Raw genomic sequence first — 22606 nt, forward strand, 5'->3', positions numbered from 1 at the left:
ACAGCTATCGTTTGACCATCATTTGACGGCAGTGGCTAGGGGGGCATTCGCCCAGGTTCGCCTGGTGCGCCAGTTGCGACCCTACCTGAATCGGGAGGCACTCACAACAGTCACTCGGGCCCTTGTGACCTCTAGGCTGGAATACTGCAATGTGCTCTACATGGGGCTGCCCTTGAAGAGCATCCGGCGTCTTCAGCTGGTACAGAACGCAGCCGCGCAAGCGATTGTGGGTGCACCGCGGTTCACCCACATAACACCTATCCTCCGCGAGCTGCGCTGGCTACCTGTCGATTTCCGGATGCGCTTCAAGGTGCTGTTAGTCACCCATAAAGCCCTGCATGGTAGTGGATCTGGATACTTGAGAGACCGCCTTCTGCCAATTACCTCCCTGCGACCAATTAGATCACACAGATTGGGCCTCCTCCGTATCCCATCGGCCAGCCAGTGTCGGCTGGCAACCACAAGGAGGAGGGCCTTCTCAGTTGTAGCCCCGACCCTTTGGAACGAACTCCCCGTGGAGATTCGTACCCTCACCACCGTCCAGGCCTTCCGCACAGCCTTGAAGAACTGGCTAGCCCGTCAGGCCTGGGGATGAAGATAGTTGCCCCTCCCGAATGATGAATGCATGTTGTTTACTGTTTTTATTATATGTGTCTATGTTATTGTCTGCATTTCCCCTTCCCTGATTTTATGTGAGCCGCCCTGAGTCCCCTCAGGGAAAAGGGCGGCCTACAAATGTCAATAAAATCAAAAAAATCAAAAATCATGTAACACCATTGGTCCGGGAGCTGCACTGTTTTCCTGTGCGTGCAATTCAAAATGTTGAAAATCAACGCCCAGCATGACATGGGTCCAGATTACTTAAGGCAGGGGTTTCCAACCTGCGGCCTACTACTGGACTGTGGCCTATTCGCAATTAGACCGTGGGCTGATGTGCACACATGGGCACAGCTCAACTTTGAGTGGAGGGTCGGTGCGCGTGCGTGCACACACACACAACTTGCAATTGACCTATGTGTAAATGCACATGGATGCCAGCCCACCACTTGCATGAGTCAAGCTGCGTGCATGCGGACTGGCCTGTCACTTATGCGACCCAGTTCCCCATTCCGCCTTGCAGTTGGGCTGCCAAGCCGCAAAGATTGGGGATGGCTTACCCACTGGAATTGGCCTGCCCTACCCATGCCAGCAGAGGAGAAATGCTGTGGACCCTATCGGCCAGGGTATTCTGGTTGGCAGGATGTAAAACAGCCATCACTACCACTTGCCATTTAGAACATTTTGCCCCCCAAATGAAGTCCACTCAAAAGGAAGCGTTTCATGTTGGGTGTGGTTGATACCGTTTCCCTGAAAATAAGACAGGGTCTTATTTTCTTTTGACCCCCAAAATAAGCCCTTGGCCTTATTTTCGGGGAGGTCTTATTATTTTTGAGGTGGAGGAGGCGGTGAATGTAGTCACCTCATGGCTGCTACTGTGTTGCAATATTTTGGGGAAGGACTTATAAGCGCATGCACTCAAAAGCCCAATTGGGCTTATTATCCGAGGAGGTCTTATTTTCGGGTAAACAGGGTAGATTAATATGAGATCCCACCCTGTTTATCCTATTTCCACTCTTTCCATCTTTTAGCTATTCTATTTTGTATTTTTTATACTTTTGTAGTATTTTATTTATATAACTTTTTTTAAAATAATGTAAGCTTACTAGAATTAAGACAGGGGGCAAATAAATTGGATAAATAAATAAATGAATCTCAATATGTGGGTATCTTCAGTACTCCCTTACCTAGGGACATGCGGCCCACCTATTAGATCTAGAACAGAAATCTCTCCCGGGCTCTAATCCCTGGCAAATGTCATCTTCAGGGATCTTTGAGGCCAATCTTTTCTGCTAATGCCCTTTTCTCTGGAATAGCATTCCTCCAGAGATCAGACTGTCTTCCACAGATATTTATAAAGATTACTGATCTATCTTATCTTGGAAGCGAGTAACTGGTGCTGAATTTATTATTGTTGATGATTCTAATATATTGTATATGGCTAATTTTATTACAGGATGAGGTAAAGCAGCTCAGACTAATTAGGATTGAAGCAAGATGTAAGACTAATAAAACAAAATATAGTTAAATAACATGTTAGCTACAATAGCAAATGAACACATTTCACATTTTTTTTTACAAACAAGCTGTTTAAACACTACAGCAATAAATAAATTAATGGAGGGGTAGATTAGGGAGAATTTACCTCAGTTTCTTGGGTAACACTTTGTTTTGGAATGCTGGAAGAATATCCTGACTCATGCTGCTGCTGCATGATTTGTGGTGATTGCAAAATAAGAGCATCAGGAAACAAAACTTTGAAATAAAGAGCAAAAACGAAAAATAAAAAAAAATTAAGTTAATAGAAGCCACCATTGTAGAAGATGCTAAATGTTTATTAAAGATCCAACAATAACCTAACTCAATGTACCATGTCTATTGAAATAATAACAACAAAAAATAATCTAGACTATTACAGTTTCCGTAAAATAAATATGCAGATAAGACATATACCCTTTGCTCCTAGGTTGATGGCTTGTTCTACTGCATGATGGCATCTCCTGGTTGTTATCCTGTGAAAGATTCAGAAAAAAGATTAAAGCTTAATTTCAAGAGATTAAAACAGCAAACCTGACCAACATGTTATGCTCAAGACTGCAGTTATATGCAATAGAAGGAAAACATGCCTAAATCCATTGTTTGCTTGTATTTCTTGTCTTAGCAGTTGCAAAACATACCACCTATCAAAACACCATTATTCATCATTTCCCTAAATTTGGAAAGGTGGGTGGAGGAATGTGCTATCTTAAAAAATGCCTGCAAATGGCTCATTATTAGAACTGGTACCGAAAGATCCATATTATGAAATATTTGAAATCTTATATTAAAAATAAACTCATTAACAAAACAGATCTAAGTAAGGAAGAAAAGCTGTGAAATGGCAACAGAGACTCTGATTGTTACAATACTGCATCAGTTTGATGTGAAGGTGCCTAGCAGACAACCGGAGAAGACTGGAATCAAGGAACGCTCTGTAATCTACCCCGTTTTAAAAAATTATTTTGTTAGACTGAATTATTTTGGGATTCTTTTACTATTAAAAAGCAGCAGGGTGCAAAATATCTTCCATTTAAACATTTCTTGAACTTTTTAAAGATTAAAAGAGCCTTTTCAACTTTGCTGGAAATGCTACAATACTTTTGTGACATTACTGAAAGTCTTCCAAGTTGATATGCTTTGGGTACCACTGTTAAAAAGCTATCACTATTTCAGCAGTTTGCACTTCACCGTTCTCCCCACCCCCCTTTGATTCTGCATATTAATAAAAACATTAGGCAATCATTGTTACTGTTACAAACACAAGACTTAGAATCCTCATGTGCCATCATAATGCCTGAAATGGACTTGTCCCTTTGGTTTTATGGGATTATGATGATTTATCTTAAACAAAAGCTGGCAACTCGCAGACCAAAGGCCACATTTAATTACTATTGGAGACAGAAACATTTTGTGTTTGTTTTTTTAGAGTTGTGACTGTAACCTGAGCAAGAATTAGTGCAGTTCTTACAATCATAACAGAAAAGAGGGTTATTTAAAAATGCACTGTAGGCAGATCAAAGCCTAGCAGGAGGAGAAAAACAACATGATGTGCTCCATATGTGTGCCTGGGAACAAAGGCAGAAAGAAGTGACCTGGGATTAGTAATTTCAGGAAGACCACAAAGAGTGATGAAGAGGCGCTGGGCTGAGCGAGTGTGATTGGCCCTAGCTGGCTTTGTGCCTATGATGAGACTAGAACAGACTTCTAGTTTCTAGTTCGGTGCCTTAATTACTAACCAAACTGACTTTTAATTTTTATGCATTTGTTAATTATTTAACAATTATTTAAAATGGACACCATCAAAAAAGCACAACAAAGAATGTTCTTTCTGCGCCAACTCAGAAAGCTTAGACTGCCCAAGGAGCGGCTGATTCTGTTACACAGAGGAATTATTGAGTCTGTCATCTGCACTTCTATAAGTGTCTAGTTTGGTTTTGCAATCCAACAAGACAGACACAGACTTCAACGGATAATTAGAACTGCAGAAAAAACAATTGCTACCAACCTACCTTCCATTGAGGACTTGTATATTGCATGAATCAAAAAGAGGGCTGTGAAAATATCTACAAACACCTCTCATCCTGGACATAAATTGTTTCAACTTTTACCCGCAAAATGACGCTGTAGGGCACTGCACACCAGAACAACTAGACACAAGGACATTTTTCCCCCCAAATGCCATCACTCTGCTAAACCACTAATTCCCACAACACTGTCAAACTATTTACTAAGACTGTATTACTATTATTCTTCTCATACTTACCTACCTCCTCTCATTTATATTTATAATTTTGTTGCTTGCATCTTTATGATTTTCATTGTTTTATTTAGTTTGCTAGTATGATTTGATTATTTAGTATATTATGACTATCACCAAGTGTTGTATCTTATGATTCTTTTTTTGTACTAAGTTTTTATTTTATTTTGTAACATACAAAAATTCCAATTTCAATTGAACAGTATGTTGTCTAGGTACAAATCATTTTAGGAAATAATAATCAAGGTGTTTACAACATTACACACACACACACACAATGGTCTTCTGTGGTTGGCTGCAAAGTAATCTTACCCTTTACCAATGTGAAGATTATTATCTTTATCTATTTTGAGTGCTTGAGAGAACCAGAATGTAGGAAATAATAATCAAGGTGTTTACAACAATATTTCACACACACACACACACACACACACACACACACACACACACACACACACAATGGTCTTCTGCGGTTGGCTACAAAGTAATCTTACCCTTTACCAATGTGAAGATTATTATCTTTATCTATTTTGAGTGCTTGAGAGAACCAGAATGTAGTTTCCTGAACCGGCAAGAACAAACCTAGTATGTTTCACAATTAAATGAGATACAAATATTCAAAACAGTACCTGCTATGAACAAATTCCACATTCATAGGTTGAAAATTATATGCCTGCTCAAAATCTGAGTTGACTTTAAGGGTAACATCTTCATCATGAATCTATATAAACAGAAACAGCTAATTATTTCACTATATACCCATACTTAAAAAACTCTAACTTAAGAAAACACCAAGAGTTATTTTTTACATTCCTACACAAATTACTTGACCTATTCTTTTATTAATATTCTAACTAAAGTTCCAAAAATTGCTGAACATATATAGGAATCTGGTATGAGGGAATATAAATTAAATGAAAGTTTAAATGCAGTAAATTCGGAGTTAAACACCCCCCCTCCCAATGAAGGATACAATTATATATCACTAACATGAAACTAATTCCTAATAAGTTATTTTTAAGTAAACATGGCTTAGCTATATTATTAAGCCATAAATGTACAGAAAATAAGCCAAAAAGAACTAATTAACTTACGTCAGTAATATATGCAGCATAATGGATTACCTCCTCTGAATAGTCTTGGGTCTTCAGTATCACTTTGTCACCTAATTTAAAGTGTATATGTTATTTCTCTTGATACAAAATGTAATAATGTAATTGCACAGGGAACAGAATTCAGAAATCTAACCATATCACTATATTGAAGGCAAAACAATTATTAAGCTTCTCTTTCCCAATATTTTCCTGAAGGCCCAAAAGGAGGGCAATAGTCAACATTATAAATAAAAGTCTTAAAAAAAACAAATATAACACTAATGATGGAAAAGCTAACTATATTACTTATATGATCCAAGGCCCAAAAGGAGGGCAATAGTCAACATTATAAATAAAAGTCTTAAAAAAACAAATATAACACTAATGGTGGAAAAGCTAACTATATTACTTATATGATCCAAGTCACAGGTTCTAGCTGTCCTTCAGATAGGCAGAAAAAGAGGTTTGAAGATGCAGTTTATTGCTTTTGTATATAAAATTTAGAAAGTATCTACCAAGGAATAATGAAGGGCGACCCTCCATGACCCCTGGCACTTCAAGTACTAGGAAATTTCCATTTTTTTTCAAAATGACCCCACACATGGCAAAGTCCTTTAGTTCCATCTCTGAATGGATTTCTTCAAGCCACAAAAGAGTAGAAAAGTTTGCCTTATAGTTAAGTAGCGTTAAACCCTGAAACAAAAAGAGTTGAGAAAATTTAAATTACAGGAGCTGTAAATCATGGGGAACAACCTGTGGCATATCAGATCTACAGTTCTTTTCAGAATTAGTGATGCTGCTTTGGCCTTTGGGCATTGGCATCTCAGAAACATTTGGATAGCAGAGATTCCCCAAGCCTATTCTCGATCCTATAAGCTTCCAATGAAAGACATGGAAATGCAAATTCAGTGAAGTAAAATGCTACTTTTAAGAAGGCACCATATATATTGCATCTTCAAATTGTGTAAACATCTTTCAGTTTTAAGTTTCACACTCTATTACAAGCCAAAGGAAGAAAATAATAAGTAAGGGGTGGAGGGATTAATAAATATTCCAAATAGTTATATGGTTTCTCTTTAAAACCAATGAATGCTAAGACAGTTAAGTATCTTCTGTTGATTTTTCTAAGGGAAGGCAGAAAGAATATTAAAATCGTTTTTCTCCTTCCATAGTGATCATGGAAATCACTTCTAGAAGTTTTTTTTTTTTTAAAGTTGTCTTCCTTTAGATTTCTGGTTTACATGATCCACCATCTTTGACCAGCAGTTTTAATAAGAATATTGGGAGCTGCATCCCAAAATTTCTAATAGCACTCAGGAACAGGATTTTATGATATTATTGCCACCTTTTCATTATACAATTGATGTTTTAACTTTTTTTAATCTTATATAAGATGCTGACTGTTATTAAATAGTGTCACAATGCCAGTTTAATAAAAAATAAGCCCACATAAGTACAGGTGCATATTATTTCCCAATTAATGGGTTTTTAAAAAATCAAGTGAGACATATTTTTTTTGTGCCTTTAAGGCAGCTTTGACTCCTGATGACTGCCTGACAAATCCCAGCCATTTTCTTGGCAAGATTTCATAGGTGATTTGTCATTGCTCCCTTCCTAAGATCACCCAATTGGCTTTGGGCCTAAAATGGGATGATAACTCACAGCCTCCCAGTTTCTAGTCTGGTGCCTTAACCACGAGATCAAACTGGCTCTCAAATTAGACATACCCTCTTATAAGAGTCCATTCAAAACCAGCTGTTTTTATAAACAAACACTTTGCAATAAATTCCTTTTCCCCATCTCACAGTAGCCCAGAAAAAGCTATATTTTAGCTATTCCAACTTTTTGCCTTCGCTAGACTCAACAAAGACCTATTTGCTCTGCCATTCTTCAATGGGACCATCTTGAAGCTTTTAAGAAAACAAAGGCAGCATGTGAACATCCTTTTAGACCATGTTTCAAAGTTTCATTTCCTATAATTAATAAAATATAACCTATGTTATAGTGCAGTGTTTCTCAGTCCTTTTGTCCTTAAGAAGGCCTGGAAATAATGTCCAGATCCCAGAGAACTGACATAAAAACTGCAACCCCCCCCCCCCCCACAAATCATAGAATAAGTTATTCCTATCCTACATAACATTCATTTTACAATATCTGCAATAACAGCAAAACAGCACTGCATAACACAAGAAAGACTGGCGTAGCATAACACACATGCTGGTCTTAAAAAAAACATTGATCTATAATATTCTGCATTTTGTCAATCTTACAAATAAGATATTTAATTACAGTTGTATCAGATTCATGCATCTGTACATTTAAATTAATAGTGATCTTTACTTACCTCACCAAGATCTGGATAAAAAACCAATATATCAGATTTCTTTTCCACACATTCTCTTATTCTGTCTGGAATATTGTACTGTGGAAGGAAGTTTGGCAGCTGTCTTCTTGACTTTCTAAGTTATTAGAAAATCAAAGTAGTAGTAATACTCAAAATGCACAAAGCAATTCTTGCAGTTAGTCAGCCTAATTGACCATCAGTTAGATACTATAAGACTTTTTTATTATCATAAACTAACATACATCTCTGCAATGCTTTTCACACAATCTCTGACTTTTCACTTTTAGAAAGAAAAAAGATTGTAGCGACTTTGAAGTTAATTTTCCCCAATAAGGAAGCTTCACTGGCCACTAATCAGACATGACAAAAAGTCACATATACTGTAAATTATGAGCACAATTCCATAAAAACACATGGAAACTGCTACTGATTCAACACCATAGATGTTGGAATGATTTATAAAACAATTTTGAAATAAGTTTCAATAAAAACAGATGAAATGTACTTAAGGCTAGGTAGATTGCAATAGGTTTTAAATATTGAAAAGGTGCAGCTAAGTTTAAAACAGATATACGTCACGGTCGTCTTTAAAATTCAAATATATAGGGCATTGAAACAATCCTTACTGAAAAACTGTTTCTCCGCTCACAATATAAAAAATTGTTCATCAAAAGCACTCAAGTTTCCAAAATGCAGCCTGAGAATCTTGATTTCATAAAACAGACTTATTCCATTTCTTTGAGGTAACTCCTGATTGTATTTCTACTAATAAATCTCTGAAATAAAGATAATCACCATCCCTTAAAGACAATTATATGACATTAGTGCTTAAAACAATTTTTACTCAAGAAATCAAATCATATGTTTAAAGTGTATTTTAATCTTATTTTAATCAGCAATACCTTTTCAATTGTGGTAAAACCACTGTCGTTTTTGTGATCTGGGGTTCAAAACTGACTTTACATTGTCTCTGAGAATACATCTCATTAGCTTTTATCAATGACTCTTCTTCCGTTACTACAGTCACTTCAAGGTACCGACCAATAACGCAGTCAGAAAAACACAGCAACAAAAGTTCTTTGCAGCGGCCAGGATTTCTTGAATAACATAAGAATTCAGTTAAAGTCCATAAAAAGGTAACAGTCTATAATAAAGTTGGCTTTTCTCCCAGGATATGCCTTGCAGGAGAATAAGATGACCAGATGTCAACCATATGAACAATATTCGTTGTTTTAAGATCATACTGGGTGGTTCAAGCCCACCAGACTACTTCAGTCTACAGAAAACCAATTACTAATGCCATTCCCTTTCTGTATATTTCTGGATTAATAGCAAATACTGTCTGTTTTGCCTTTTTTGGGCCATGCTAGCTGGGAATTGTGAAATCAGGAAGGGATCACATTGGCAAAGGCTTTTGTTAACTGAAGAAAAGATGCGGAGTATGCAATGAACAATGTTTGTGGATGAAAGCTAAGGTAACTAACTTCTTTGACAAGTCTGTCAAGAGCCTTCTGTAACTTGAGTCTACCTTCTAAAGTGTTAGCTGGATGTCATCTGCAGATTTATGACTTCCCCTTCTATTTCCTTGTCTAAATCATTTATGAAGATGTTGAAGAGTACTGGGCCTAAAACAGAATCTTGAGGTGCCCCACTGCATGCTTCGCTCCATGTAGATGTCATTCCATTGAGGACTAAGGGTCGTTGGTTAACCAGTTGCGAACACATCTGGTGGTGATACTAGCGATTCCACATTTTTCCATTTTAGCAAGAAGTCGAAGTATCAAGAAAATGGTTATCTACCATTTGATTCTGATCAACACAGCTGTCTAGGTCAAATTAAAAACTTTCATTTAAACTTTCTTCAATTTTACTGGTTTTAACTCACTAGAAGGAAATTTTGTTGTGAAAGAGCTGCCTAAGCTCCAACAACTAAGATGAATTTAACAGACATTCAAAATCACTGGTTAATACTTAAGACAGCTTCAATGAATTCACTCACTGAGACTGATCATTACTTTAAAAGATTCCATTCCAGCAATACAGACAATCAACATTCCTGAGCTCAGATTCTGGATGAATGGAATGTTAAACCATAAATGTTGTTCTTTTTCATACTTTTTCATGAAGCCTTATCAAGTAAAAGGAAAAAAAACCAGATATACAAACTCACAACAGAGGAATCTAGAGTAGAATTAGTCATATATGTGTAATTCCTTTTAGCCACCAGTTTGAATCCTGACTTCTAACAGAGAAAATCATACATTATTGTTTCACAAAATTCTACTCGGTGGAAAGAAAGGAAACATACTTTGCAGTGCATACAACTGTTATAGAAGTATTGCTCCCAGAAGATATAGATATGCTTCTGTTATGTCCTGTGGTTTCTTCTCCTTCACATTCTTGTTTTTCAACGATTAGACTTTCAGATTGTTCAATTGTAGAATTATTACAATCTCCAGTATTGCTTAGATATGTACATTCACCTTTTACAAAAACAAAACAAAACCAATCAAATATTCCAACTAGAGCTAATGAGCAGTGTAATAAGTTTTAAAAACTGGATGTATAATTTACCTGCATCAGGGACAGTCAATGCTGATGCTGTTTTCCAGCACACCTGGTTCTTTTCTGGTAACTGAAGACAGAACTGCTTCTCTTTATCCCAGCCACATAATTTGCAGCTAATTAAAGAATGCTCTGTTTCCCCTTTGTTCCTAAAATAATAGCACCACTTTCCATCTCAATATTTAAATATATTATATACAGGAAATGATATCTCAAGTTATTTTATTTTTATTAAATTTATATAGGTAGTCCTTGACTTATGACCATCACTGGAGCCAGTAATCCAGTTTCAGTCATTACAGCCATAGGTCAAGAAAACCCATGGAAGTCTTTTTTGCAGTGATTATTAAGTGAACCAATTCATCTCAATGAACACTTTTATTTTGCTGGAAACGATCACCACAAATTGTGATCACATGAACATAGAACACCAGGACCAGTTGTGAAGCTGACCAGCCCAACATGTATCGTTGTACAGGGTAGGGTGGGTGGCACAACAATTTAGGACAAGGATGCTTTGTGGCCCATAAGGCATCTGTTCCACAGCTATTATATTTTCAACTGGTTGAAAGTCAAGTTTATTTGTACATTTTTAATACAATTGTAAATAATTCTAGAGTGGTAAGAAAATACACTATGACAGTTTTATCCTTTATCCCACCAATATGATGACAAGAAACTGTATCCCTATAATGGTAAGAGACTATATCCAATGAAGTCGTTCCATTTGAAGGAATTTTCAGAAGGCCTCTATTAATACTAATAAAGTTAGTACTAATATAATAAACTTAAAATACTAATAACGTTAGCTTAGACTGTGGTTATGTTTATATATTCAAAGCCTGTATTTTGCATGTAGCTTTAAGTGAATTGTAAAAAGAACAAACCTTGCCTGTGACTTTTGGACCAATTAGGAAAAACACACACAGTAGGAAAAACATTTTTTTCCATGCATAAACACAGCATTTCTTTTCAGTTTGCCTGGTGCACGGAGCACTGGCATTTTTTCTGTGCTAGGAAATCATTCTAAGTGCTTGCTAAACATATAAAGCACTTTAATTGTTCCTTGTCTTTCTCAAGAGGAAAGATGCAAGACAACCAAATTGGAACTTCATTGTTGGACTTCCACTTTGTTCTGTATACTTTACTAGACAGGGAAAAGCTCATGGGTAGCTCAGCCTTGGACATTAGAGTAAGCTGTGGGTTTAAGTTATGATAAACATTTTAAAAGAAAAATCTAGGCAATAACAAAATTAACTTACTCTATCCAGATTTCCATATTTTTGCTCGCTCCTAATTTGACTTTTCCAAAATTTGTCATTTTTGACACTTCGAGTCCTTCTTTATCTTTCAATAAATTTTCATTTGGCTCATTGAGATTTATGTCTTGCGACAGCAATGATCTGAAATATTAATTGATAATATGATTTAATAAAGTTATTCAAATCAATTTTATTCATTGCATCCATGCAATTGGTATGTTAGCTGTTAGTACGCAGCTAACATACACTTTCATCCAGCATATTTAAAAAAACAAACCCTAATATGGACCAAACTTTGAAAAAGCAAATAAAAACATTATCATAATAATTATATTTTATGTAATGCCATTTTAAAATATATTTTATTAAAAACAAGTTCTTAACAAATAGATAGAAAACATATTTGACTGCTGATTGTGAATGTATTTTGGACAACCCCAAACCAAAACAGATTTCTTATACAACGACTAATCTGAAACTACTGAAAATTAGAAAAGAGTCAGTTTGATCTAGTGGTTACGATTCCAGGCAATGAACCAGGAGACTGAGTTTTAGTTCCATTTTAGGCATAAAAGTCCTGTGGATGACTTTGTCTCTTAGCCCAACCCACCTCACAGAGGTGTTGTTGTGAAGAGAATAGAAGACAGGAGTAATAGCAGTGGTGTGTTCCTATCGGTTCGGACTGGTTTGGCCGAACCAGTAGTGGTTTGGCAGCCTGGGTCGCTGGAACCAGCAGTGACCCAGGCCTGCCATGGTTGTTGAGTTCTGCGCATGCGCAGAACAATTTTAATTGCACTGCGCATATGTGCGCAGCATGCACCAAGCGCTTGTGTGGCATGCACACAAGCAAAACGGCAGTAGTGCTTGCCGGAACCCACTCCTGAGTAATAGAATGTTCACCACTTTGAATTATTTTTTAAAAATAATAAAGACTGGATAAAAAAGTCTTTAAAAGCCCTGGGAAAAATACTATTTAAAACTCCTTTTATTTTTCATATCAGCTCATAATATAGTCTTGAATCTGTGGGGGAATGAATATGAATAGTAAATATTAAGGAGTGAAAATTTTGAAAGTTTGCTTACAAAAATCCTTTAAATTGCTTTGCTGTTAGCATGAACTATCCTTGAGTAATAAAATAAATAAGGATAACAAACATGTTACTTTTAGCTATCTCAAACAAAAACCATAAGATGGAACGGAACAAAACGGAACAGAACAGATGCTATTTTACTCAGTATCACACTTATTTTCAAGAACTGTAGGAGGACTTTATAAACTTGAATTAAATAATTTTGTTAAGAATTATAAAAACTGCATTACCGATTTTTGTCTGCTGGAGCCATGCAAAATGCTCTCCAACTATAACATGACTGGTTACTCTCCACAACCACAACATTGACAAGATCATTTTTATGGGGTAAATAATCCTCAGGAAGAGTCAGAAAATCCAGACTGAAATATATACTGTTGTCTATAACACCAGTTCTTCCATACATATTGGAAATATGAACCTGCAATAATTGTAGTTATCATTAGATTAAATAAAAGTATAAACAACTATAATTTGATGCCCCAATATGTGTGAATGATATACTTAGTAGGTACTGATTAAGAACTCCTGATAAGCAAAAATGATAAAATACACTTGCATTTCCTGTGGCTTGTTTAGCCTTATTTGTGAAGGAGTAGCTTGTTTGTCTTCTAATACAGTTTATGATACAGGTTTTGGTACTGTATCCAAATTACCAGTAGTCCTTGACTTATGACCACAATTGAGTCCAACATTTCTGTTGCTAAGAGAGACATTTGTTAAGTGAGTTTTGCCCCGTTTTATCACCTTGCTTGCCACTGTCGTTAAGTGAATAATTGCAGCTGATAAGTTGCAGAAGTAACATGGTTGTTAAGTGAATGGCTTCTCCACCCTCAGAAATTAGGGTAGACTTGGGAGTAAAGTCACAGGTGGAAGATGATTGGTCCCTCCCATAGGAAATAAAAGAGGAGCAAAAGGGGAGTGGGCTTATGCAGGAAACAATTCATTTGTTCAGTTGTTAAGATTCATTTCAGGAGTGTAAAGATCTGTCTGTGAATCTCAGGGACTCTGTACCCAATCTTTCCTTACACAGCACCTCATTTGGAAAATATTTACATGGCAGATTTCCAAGATATATAAGGTCTGTAGCCATAAATATTCCTTTGAAAGACTGTTTACCAGGCCTTGCTGAATGTGAATGAGAAGAATTTACATTTGTTTAATAAAATGGGTTTTGTTAGGACCAGGACTCTGCTTTTTGGGGAAGCCTAGATCAGAACAAGGCAGTTCTTGATTTACAACCAGTGACTTAGCAGTTCAAGTTACAACGAACTTGAAAAAAATACTTTGACCCATTCTCAAAGTTATGGCTGCTATATCATCCTTGGGGTCAGATAACCACAGTTTGAGCGCTTGGCACCTGGTTTGCAGTTATGACTGGTTACAGTATCCTGTCGTTTTGCCATCTTCTGGCAAAAAATTACCTATTGGATAAGCTGTACTTGGACTTATGACCATGTGATTCACTTCGTGAATGCAGTGACTTGCTAAAGGATGAGTGTAAAAATGGGCATAAAATCAAGTCTGGTTATGTGGTAACTCAACTTATGACTGCAATGACTTAAGACAAAATTCTGGGCTCGATTGTGGTCGTACGTCAAGGACTACCTGTATAGGCTGAGGCTACTATTGGATATGTCCTGTTTTCAGGTCATTGTTTCAGGATTACCAATATGAACTTTAATCTTTAAAAAAACATTTCATATTCTTAGAAAAAAATTTTTACACCACAACAGACTTTCTAATAATTTAACTGCCAGGTTTCTCCCTTCCTCTCAAAATTTTAATCTTGTTAGAGGATAAAGACCATTTCTTTTTAGATTTGCACTTTAGTGCTTCCACAAGTTGAAAAAGGTTTTATTGCAACAAAGAGATTTCATGGCTACTGGGCAGAATCAGAATTATTCTAAGCTATCTGAATCAAGGCAGTTCCTATAGTGTCTACTGATTTCTCCTCCCACCACCCATTACAGCAATTGAAATACCTGCAAGATCTTCCAATGTAGTAACACGTACCTTGTCAATTCTTTTAAACCGTAAGGGCTTTACAGATATGGCTTCACTTGTCCATGTTGTCGGGTCGACAATATATTCAGCTTGCACCAAATCTCCTTTACAAGGATAAAAGTCTTAAAAGATAAAATAAAAAGCAGTAATTCCGAATCTGTTAAAAAGGGAAGGCTTCAAGGCTGTATAAAATAGCCCTGCTTGATTTTGTGGAGCTCCTTGATTCTGACATGAAGCTATGACACAATTTGGAAAAGCTGAGTGCTTTCCCACAACATCTCCAATCGGAGCTGACTACTTAATTTTGATACAGAGTGTAGCTTGACTAAACTGCATCCCAGAAACAATTTGGTCAAAGGCTCCACTAAAATGATGTATCCCTTCCAGACTTTGCACGTATGCTGTGTTTCCCCGAAAATGAGGCCCTGTCTTATATATTTTTTTGCCACCAAAAAAGGCACAAAGTCTTATTTTCGGGAGGAGGGATGTCGTCCACTGACTTACCTCACTCGCATGTGTCACCCCTGACCTCCTTTTATATAAATATAAATATAAATATATATTAATCTAAATAAGTGTATTAATAGTAGAATTATATGGATTGAAAAACTGGAAAGAATATGAATAAAAATACCCTAAATGTATACATGATTGTGATTGATATTAAAACTGTATAAGGAGACATTGAATAATTGAAGAATGAAGGCTGGAACTTTGATTTAACTAAGGAAATATGAACAACAAAATACGTGGAAAACACACATCTTTGAACATTATAGCGATATGAAAGGGGGAAAATGTTAAAATAAGGATAGAAAATAGTGGGGAATAATAATAATTATATATTAATATGTTAAAATATACAAAAGGACAAAAATGGTTCAGCAATAAAAGGTGATAACAAAAGGCATGTATAAATAATATGAAATAATTGAAATGAAATGCAATGTTTAGGAATAAGATTATTATGTTTACGTGTACTGAAATGTATGTTACCCAGTTACCACACCATTCATGCATTGATATGTATAAAGAACATAAAAAATAAAAATTTGACTGGAAAGTCTTGCCGGCTGCAGCAAAAGAAATGGGCCAAGGTGTGCGAGGCCTGACTGCAAATATACGAAGTTAAGTAGTAGGGCAGCTCCATCCCCCCATCCCCACCCTAGTTTAATTTTTACCCATGCACCCTGGAGTAGGCGAGGTCTTAATTAAGGCTTATTTTGGGGGTAGGGCTTATATTGGGCACACATGTAAAAATCAAGCTAGCTCTTACTTTCTGAGTAGGTCGTATTTTTGGGGAAACACGAAAATATATACTACATTTTATACCATACTGTAATTTAGCCAAATGTTGGATTACAAAAGAAAACTAAAGATATGTAGTTCCGCAGTCAATACATATTTTAATCACATTTAAAAGTAAGCAAGCTGTTCAAAAGATAAAATATATTTTTCTGTGAGCAAGTATTTCTTTAACTTGGCCATCAAGTATTCCCGCAATCATGTGATTGTGATCTGGGCACTCGGGGTTTGGCTTGCAATTATAACATCGCCATAATTGTGTGTGACAGTCATAATTGTAACTTCTGTCCTTACCTGCCAGCTTTCCACAAGCAAATTCAATGGAGAAGCCATCAGGAAGTTGAAGTCACAGTCATGTGAAATTCTTACTTTATGATGGCAAATGAGATTGCCATCGCTAAATGTTGTGGTCACGTGATTTCATGCTTTATGACAGTATCGCTTAGCAATGACAATTCTGGTCCCAAATGCTGCTGTTAACTGAGGACAATTATCTGTACTTAACCCAATATACCACCTGAAACTTAAAATTGTAGCTTTAAAAAAAAAACTTTCAAAGGAAATACATAGGTTACCTTTACAAACTACCTTCATAGAGAAAGAGGTTTGATTGATGTAGCCGCTAACTCCAGTAAACTTTGTAATACTGCCAATGAGCGTTTTAACATTTGCATCCCCTGTACTTATGCTGTTATCATCCCATTTTTCACAGATGCTTTCTACCTGCAAAAAGGAACAAATCAACGTTTATTGTTGATGATATTTCTGGTGGGATGAGTGCAACCCTTTTAAAAACATTTCTATACTACACTTCATGGTATCATTCTAAAGACAAAAACAAGGAACTGAACACTAGATCAACAAAATGATAGGTAATCAAGCCCAACCAAAAGTTGAGAATATTCTTTAAACCAAGTAATTTTCAGACATGTGAGACGATTGCAATTTCTAGACAGTCATGGAATTGAGCAGACAGCTCTAAGGCAGTCAAGCTCCCCCATATACCAAATAGGAATCAGTAAGTTGCAGCTTATCATTGAGAGAATGGATGCAGATATACTTGAGAAACACACTGAACAGGTGAATTAAATCATTTCACAACACATCAAGTTTACATCATATCCTGCAGACAGATCTACAGCACTGAAGATAAAAGTAGAAACTGCTTAAGATATCCGAAGAGCTTCGTTTTTATTTCATCTTTGCAATTAAAGCTTTTGCATCTTCTTCAAATCCTTTGACACAAGATAGCAGGCACTCAAGCTAAGGACACAATTATTAAGGTAAAACTAAAGGTTTCCCTGTCCAGTTGTGTCCAACTCTAAGAGGTGGTACTCATCTGTTTCTTAGCTGAGGGAGCCAGTGTTGTCTGAAGAGATTCCATGGTAATGTGGCCAGCATGACTATACATCACACAGAATACTGTTCCCTTCCCACTGAAGCGGTACCTATTTATTTACTTGTACTTGCTTGCTTTCAAACTGCTAGGGTTGGCAGGAGTTGGGCAAGTAACTGGAGCACACCCTGTAACGTGGCGCTTGGATCTCGAACCCAGGCTGTCAGACAAACTCAGCATTTTAAAATGTTGAGCCATTGCATCAGTATTAAGTAGATACCATAAATGATAAATAACAACTGGATGTGAAATGAAAAAAGGGTATAGATCCTTTAGCTTCCAATCTAAAAAAGAGAATATATTTTCTAACACTTGACAAAATCTGGAAGGCAAGTGAAATATTTCAGTACCTTATCACAATATGCATCTAAGTCACTGAGAAATAATTTGCCAAGACAGCTAAGATTTTAAACCAGGCAGGAAAGCATGGCTCCCATTACACTCATTAATCATTCATGCTAACAGACTAAATCTTGCTTAACTAGTACAGATATATTTGTGAGATGCAAGGGAAATTAGACCTATTATTCTAGTGTCTTATTTAGGCCTTGTTGGAACAGATAAAATAGACACTTATTTCCCCTTCTTAAAACAGTCCCTCAGATCTAGAATATACTGCAACAGTACTGTATTAATACTGTACAATGTATTAATATTTTATCAGCATGATAAAATTCTGAAATTAGTAGTCTTACTTAAAATTGTGGTACCTATAATCTTCCTTCCTTGAGGATTGTATGGAAGACTGTTTTTCCACATCATGAAATGCCTTCAAGTCAATGTGTCAAGAATGAAAAATCTTTTATCTGCTTATTAATTCAAATTGACTGAACTTCAACTTGTGTACTAGTTCTGCCCCCTACTGGACTTCCTCCAGTATTCCTCTATCTACAGTGTTAGTGCTTTCCTATGATTATTATTATACAGACTCTTACTTGTATTTTTCATTTCTGTCTTATCTAGAATGATACTTTTTGTAGAATGAACAAAAATTTAGTGTTTGGAGGCACGGTCCCAGAAAATTGCTACTCCTATATGTCCGGGGGAAAAGGAACGCCAAATGATTAAAAAGCACAAATAACCAACTCATAAGTGTAAATAATTGTTAATCATCACCAATCATGTAAATGATTGTTAATCATTTACACTGTTTTGTTTTTTGTACTTCTTTTTAATCATACTTGTTTCTTATCAGAAAGTTTTGACGCAGGTATTCCTTTTTTCTGACAATTTCTATCTTTTTGAAAGTATCTCATCCAGACATTATTCTGCATGTCTGAATTTGAAATATCTTCCCTGATTCACCTTATTTTCTGATTACCAATGATTACCATTGTTGGTCATGGAAGGGGTTGCACTGCCCTGGTTGGACTTGGTGCGTAACCTGGGGTTTCTCTTGGATTCAAAATTCTTGCTTCAGCAGTTGGCAGTCATGGACAGGAGGGCCTTTGCAGAATTGCGAGTCGTGTGCCAATTATGCCCATTCCTGGACTAATGTGCCCTTCTCACAATCACTCACTCCATGATCATCTCGTTTGGACTATTGTAATGCATGGGGATGTCTTGGAAGAGCATCTGGAAGTTTCAGTTGGTTCAAAATGCAATGGGCCAGTTTTGCACAAGACTAGATATGTGCATGTGTCACCTCTTTTGTGGAACTGCAATGATTGTTGATTTACTTTCAGGTGCAATTCAAGGTGCTGGTGATCACCTTCAAAGAATTCTAATTCTAATACTTCTAATTCTATTCTATTCTGTTCTATTCTATTCTGTTCTATTCTTGCCTCAGGCATGAAAAAAATCAGCTGGGTAACTTCTCAGCTCAACACATTTCACAGGATTATTGTTACGGGAAAAACTGAAGGAGGGAAGAATAATGGTGTGTTCACTGTCTTGATTTGTATATGAAAATAAGTGGTGTGTGTTTGTGTAAATAAAACAGGCAGAGGCAGCCTGGTGTTCTGGGAGTCCTCCACAAATCTCTGTGTTTGCCAGTAACGGTAGCCACTAAGCAGTGGAAAGAGCCTTCTTGAAGGAATGCTGGCAGCCTATGCAAGATGAACTGTACTGACTGGAGCTGAAGGTGCTTCTTTCTCAACTCTGCTGCTGTGGCAGGAGGCTGGAACAAGCTATTGGTATGGCCTTTGAAGTTGAGGTTCAAAAAATTTCCAACTGGAACTTGCGATACTCTTTCCTTTTGGGGCTTTCTATTCCTGTCCTCTGTTTCTCCCTTCCATCTTACTACTGGCAGTGAAATACCTTTCAGTCCATGCAAGAAGAAGAACTTGTGTGGGTGAGTTTTGGGCTTGCTTGTTTTCTTCTTTGGTCCATATCACAGACTCCTTGTTATAACTCCGAAGCCTCCTTCAGTGGTCCAATTTGAGAAACCACTATTTTAAACAATTAAAGCTTAAGAAGCATCTCCAGTTATTTTAACCTCACCCTGATTGCTCTTAATCCATGAGATATTTTATCTTCTTCAACGTGAGCTATTACTCTCTGCCCGACTTGCAGTGGCACACTCCTTATCACAGCATCCTTGGTGAAGCAAATTAAATCATTGATCATCCCATAATCCGGACAAAATCTTGTTATTACACCTTCTATTGTTTTTATCTCCTTGTCATCTAAAAAAAAGGAAAAATTTCTGTCAATACTAAACAAATCTGTGCAGGCTAGAAAAAAATTGTTTTAAAACTTATTTTTCTTTGTGTTAAAGCACACATGGTCAGTTGTTTTGGATAGGTCAGCCTTTGCAAAGCGGTTTTTACAAATGAAAACAGCACATAAAATATCACCGGTACAACACTTTTTCAATTAAAATCTTCCTTTTATGTTCACAGAATCAAATGTTCGGCCTATATCATATAATATGAATTGCTAAGCAACTTAACGATTATCAACAATAAGATTTTTTTCATAATGTTTGAATTGAAAAACACTGCACTTTCATAATAAAAAAATGAAAAAATTCCTTGTAGTATCATTCCACAATTTGGCATCAGAACTGAAACAAATCAAAATCTAATAATTCTATTTTGCTTGCTTGAAAGAAGTTACGATACTATCTTGAATTTACTCAGCAAGGAGTATGGTAGGAAGTAAACTATCCTGTTTCATTCAATTGTACAGTCAGTGTTCTTGCAGGCATTTTTTTGTTCCCTGAATTGTTAAGCACCTCACACCTTATATGCAAACTGTCAACAATATTCTAAATCTCTATATATTCTTATTTTCCAAGCATGAGGGGTTTTATGGACTTTCTGAAAATGTTCTCTAGTTTATTATGCATTGTAAGTCACTGTACGATATCGTCAAAAGTACATCTGCTTGTACAAACATGTTGGACAGACTTTCAATTAGCTAGAAAGTTCACACTGACAATACAGAAATTAATATGAATCCTAGAAGGCGGTGGAATTTCCCCCCAAACAAAAATACCACCCAAGAAGATGAAAGGCTAATAGTTTCAGAAACATGAAACAAGCCAAGCATATACAGCTCCACCTTTTTAGACAGATCTTCCTTAAGAGGAGGCAGAAGAATTTATATAAACAAATTTTGTGTAACATCACTGTTATCTGAACTTTTACTTATATAAAACATTCAAAGACTTCTAAGCAAGTGTTAAAATTTCACTAGTCAGCCTACTCATTTATTTTTGATTTTTTTTCATCCCTCCCTAAAAAATTTAAGATGGTGAACATGCCTGATATTGGTAGTCTTCGATTTACAATAGTCCATTTACTGACCGTTTGAAGTTACAATGGCACTGAAAAAAGTGACTCATGACTGTGTTTCACACCTACGACCATTGCAGTATCTTCATGACAATGAGATCAAAATTCAGATGTTTGACAACTAGTATGTATTTATGACTGTTGCAGTGACCCTGGGGGGCCGTATGATTCTCTTTTGTGACCTTCTGACAAGCAAAGTCAATGGGGAAGCCAGATTGGCTTTAACAACCGTGATACTAACTTAACAACTCAAGTGATTCAGATAACAATTGTGGCAATAAAGATCGCAAAATGAGCTGAATTGTGGTCATAGGTTGAGGACTAACTGTACTCCTTCCATCTCCAATTTTCCCAACCAATAATGGTGATTGTAGTGGTTTGGGCTAAGAGAGACTGGCCCAAAGTCACCCAGAGAGTTTTTGTGCCTAAGGCAGGACCAGAATTAACAGCCTCCTGGTTTATAGCATGATATCTTAACTACTAAACCAAACTGACTCTCAATATATATCCTTATATCCTGAAACGAGGCAATGCGTTATACTGCATTTATTCATCAAACACAGCAACACAAAGGAATGAAGAAATGCATGTAAATCACAAATCTTGATCACAAATATATTGCTAAGAAATCTGATCTACTTGAATCATGTTATGAATTAACTGGACACATATTTTGCCAGCACTGATTTTTATTCTTATTCATTTACTAGATTTATGTCTCTCCTTTTTTGGAGGCGCTTAAGGCAACTTACCGAGCATTTTCACACAATTCCCCAAAGAACATTGTAAGGATGGCTGAGCAGAGAAAATCAGTCAATGAGTTTCTTGGCTTTAGTTGGGCTTCTTAAGGGTATAACCCAATATCTTAACAGTTACATTTTTGTAGCTGAAAATTTGCAAAGCTTCTGTGATCACAAAATGGTTATTAAAGGTAAAGTTTTCAACCAATCAAATCAAATCTCTCATGACGTTTTTTTCTGGAACTAATATGAAAGCTCCTTAACCCAGCTTTCTTTCAGTATCATTTATCCTTTCTCCAGGACATATGTGGTTGCTAAAGTCACTTCCTCCACTATACTACAACATGACTTGTAATGTTTAACCACGACTACAATTTAAACCCTGCAATACCCTACAAAGCCTATTCTACACTAATGGCTTCCAAAGCCAATTAATCCCCCAAACTAAACTATTTCAGTTTAATTTTACTTTTTAAAGTGACAAAATCTATTCTTTTTACTGCTACAGACTAGCTTTGTTGGGAATTGTTTCTCAAGGAATATTCCTTAAAGTATTCTAAAATTAAAGTTCTTGATTTGGGATAGGCAATCTTGAATCCCTTAAAACATTTAGATTAATTTTCCCTCCCACTCTATTATCAAGAATACTGGGGAGGATAGACTGCCTTC

At 36.4% G+C, this 22606-nt stretch overlaps 1 protein-coding gene across 1 annotated transcript in view; it reads right to left on the reverse strand.

Moving 5' to 3' along the window:
• The window catches only part of MOV10L1 (Mov10 like RISC complex RNA helicase 1), a 47272-nt gene extending 25316 nt beyond the window's left edge, over positions 1–21956 (reverse strand). Inside the window, exons 1-15 of the mRNA XM_032221856.1 lie at positions 21950–21956; positions 19900–20084; positions 16637–16784; positions 14766–14878; positions 12980–13170; positions 11659–11799; positions 10406–10545; positions 10140–10314; positions 8734–8928; positions 7832–7946; positions 6003–6180; positions 5488–5558; positions 5023–5114; positions 2551–2609; positions 2243–2352 (exon numbers count right to left, since the gene is read on the reverse strand). Of these exons, the coding sequence (XP_032077747.1) occupies positions 2243–2352; positions 2551–2609; positions 5023–5114; positions 5488–5558; positions 6003–6180; positions 7832–7946; positions 8734–8928; positions 10140–10314; positions 10406–10545; positions 11659–11799; positions 12980–13170; positions 14766–14878; positions 16637–16784; positions 19900–20084; positions 21950–21956 (1920 nt within the window). The remainder of the gene's footprint in view (positions 1–2242; positions 2353–2550; positions 2610–5022; positions 5115–5487; positions 5559–6002; positions 6181–7831; positions 7947–8733; positions 8929–10139; positions 10315–10405; positions 10546–11658; positions 11800–12979; positions 13171–14765; positions 14879–16636; positions 16785–19899; positions 20085–21949) is intronic.
• Positions 21957–22606: the final 650 nt, after the last annotated feature.

The sequence above is a fragment of the Thamnophis elegans genome, chromosome 7 (genome assembly GCF_009769535.1).
Source record: "Thamnophis elegans isolate rThaEle1 chromosome 7, rThaEle1.pri, whole genome shotgun sequence".
NCBI classification, from domain to species: Eukaryota; Metazoa; Chordata; class Lepidosauria; order Squamata; family Colubridae; genus Thamnophis; species Thamnophis elegans.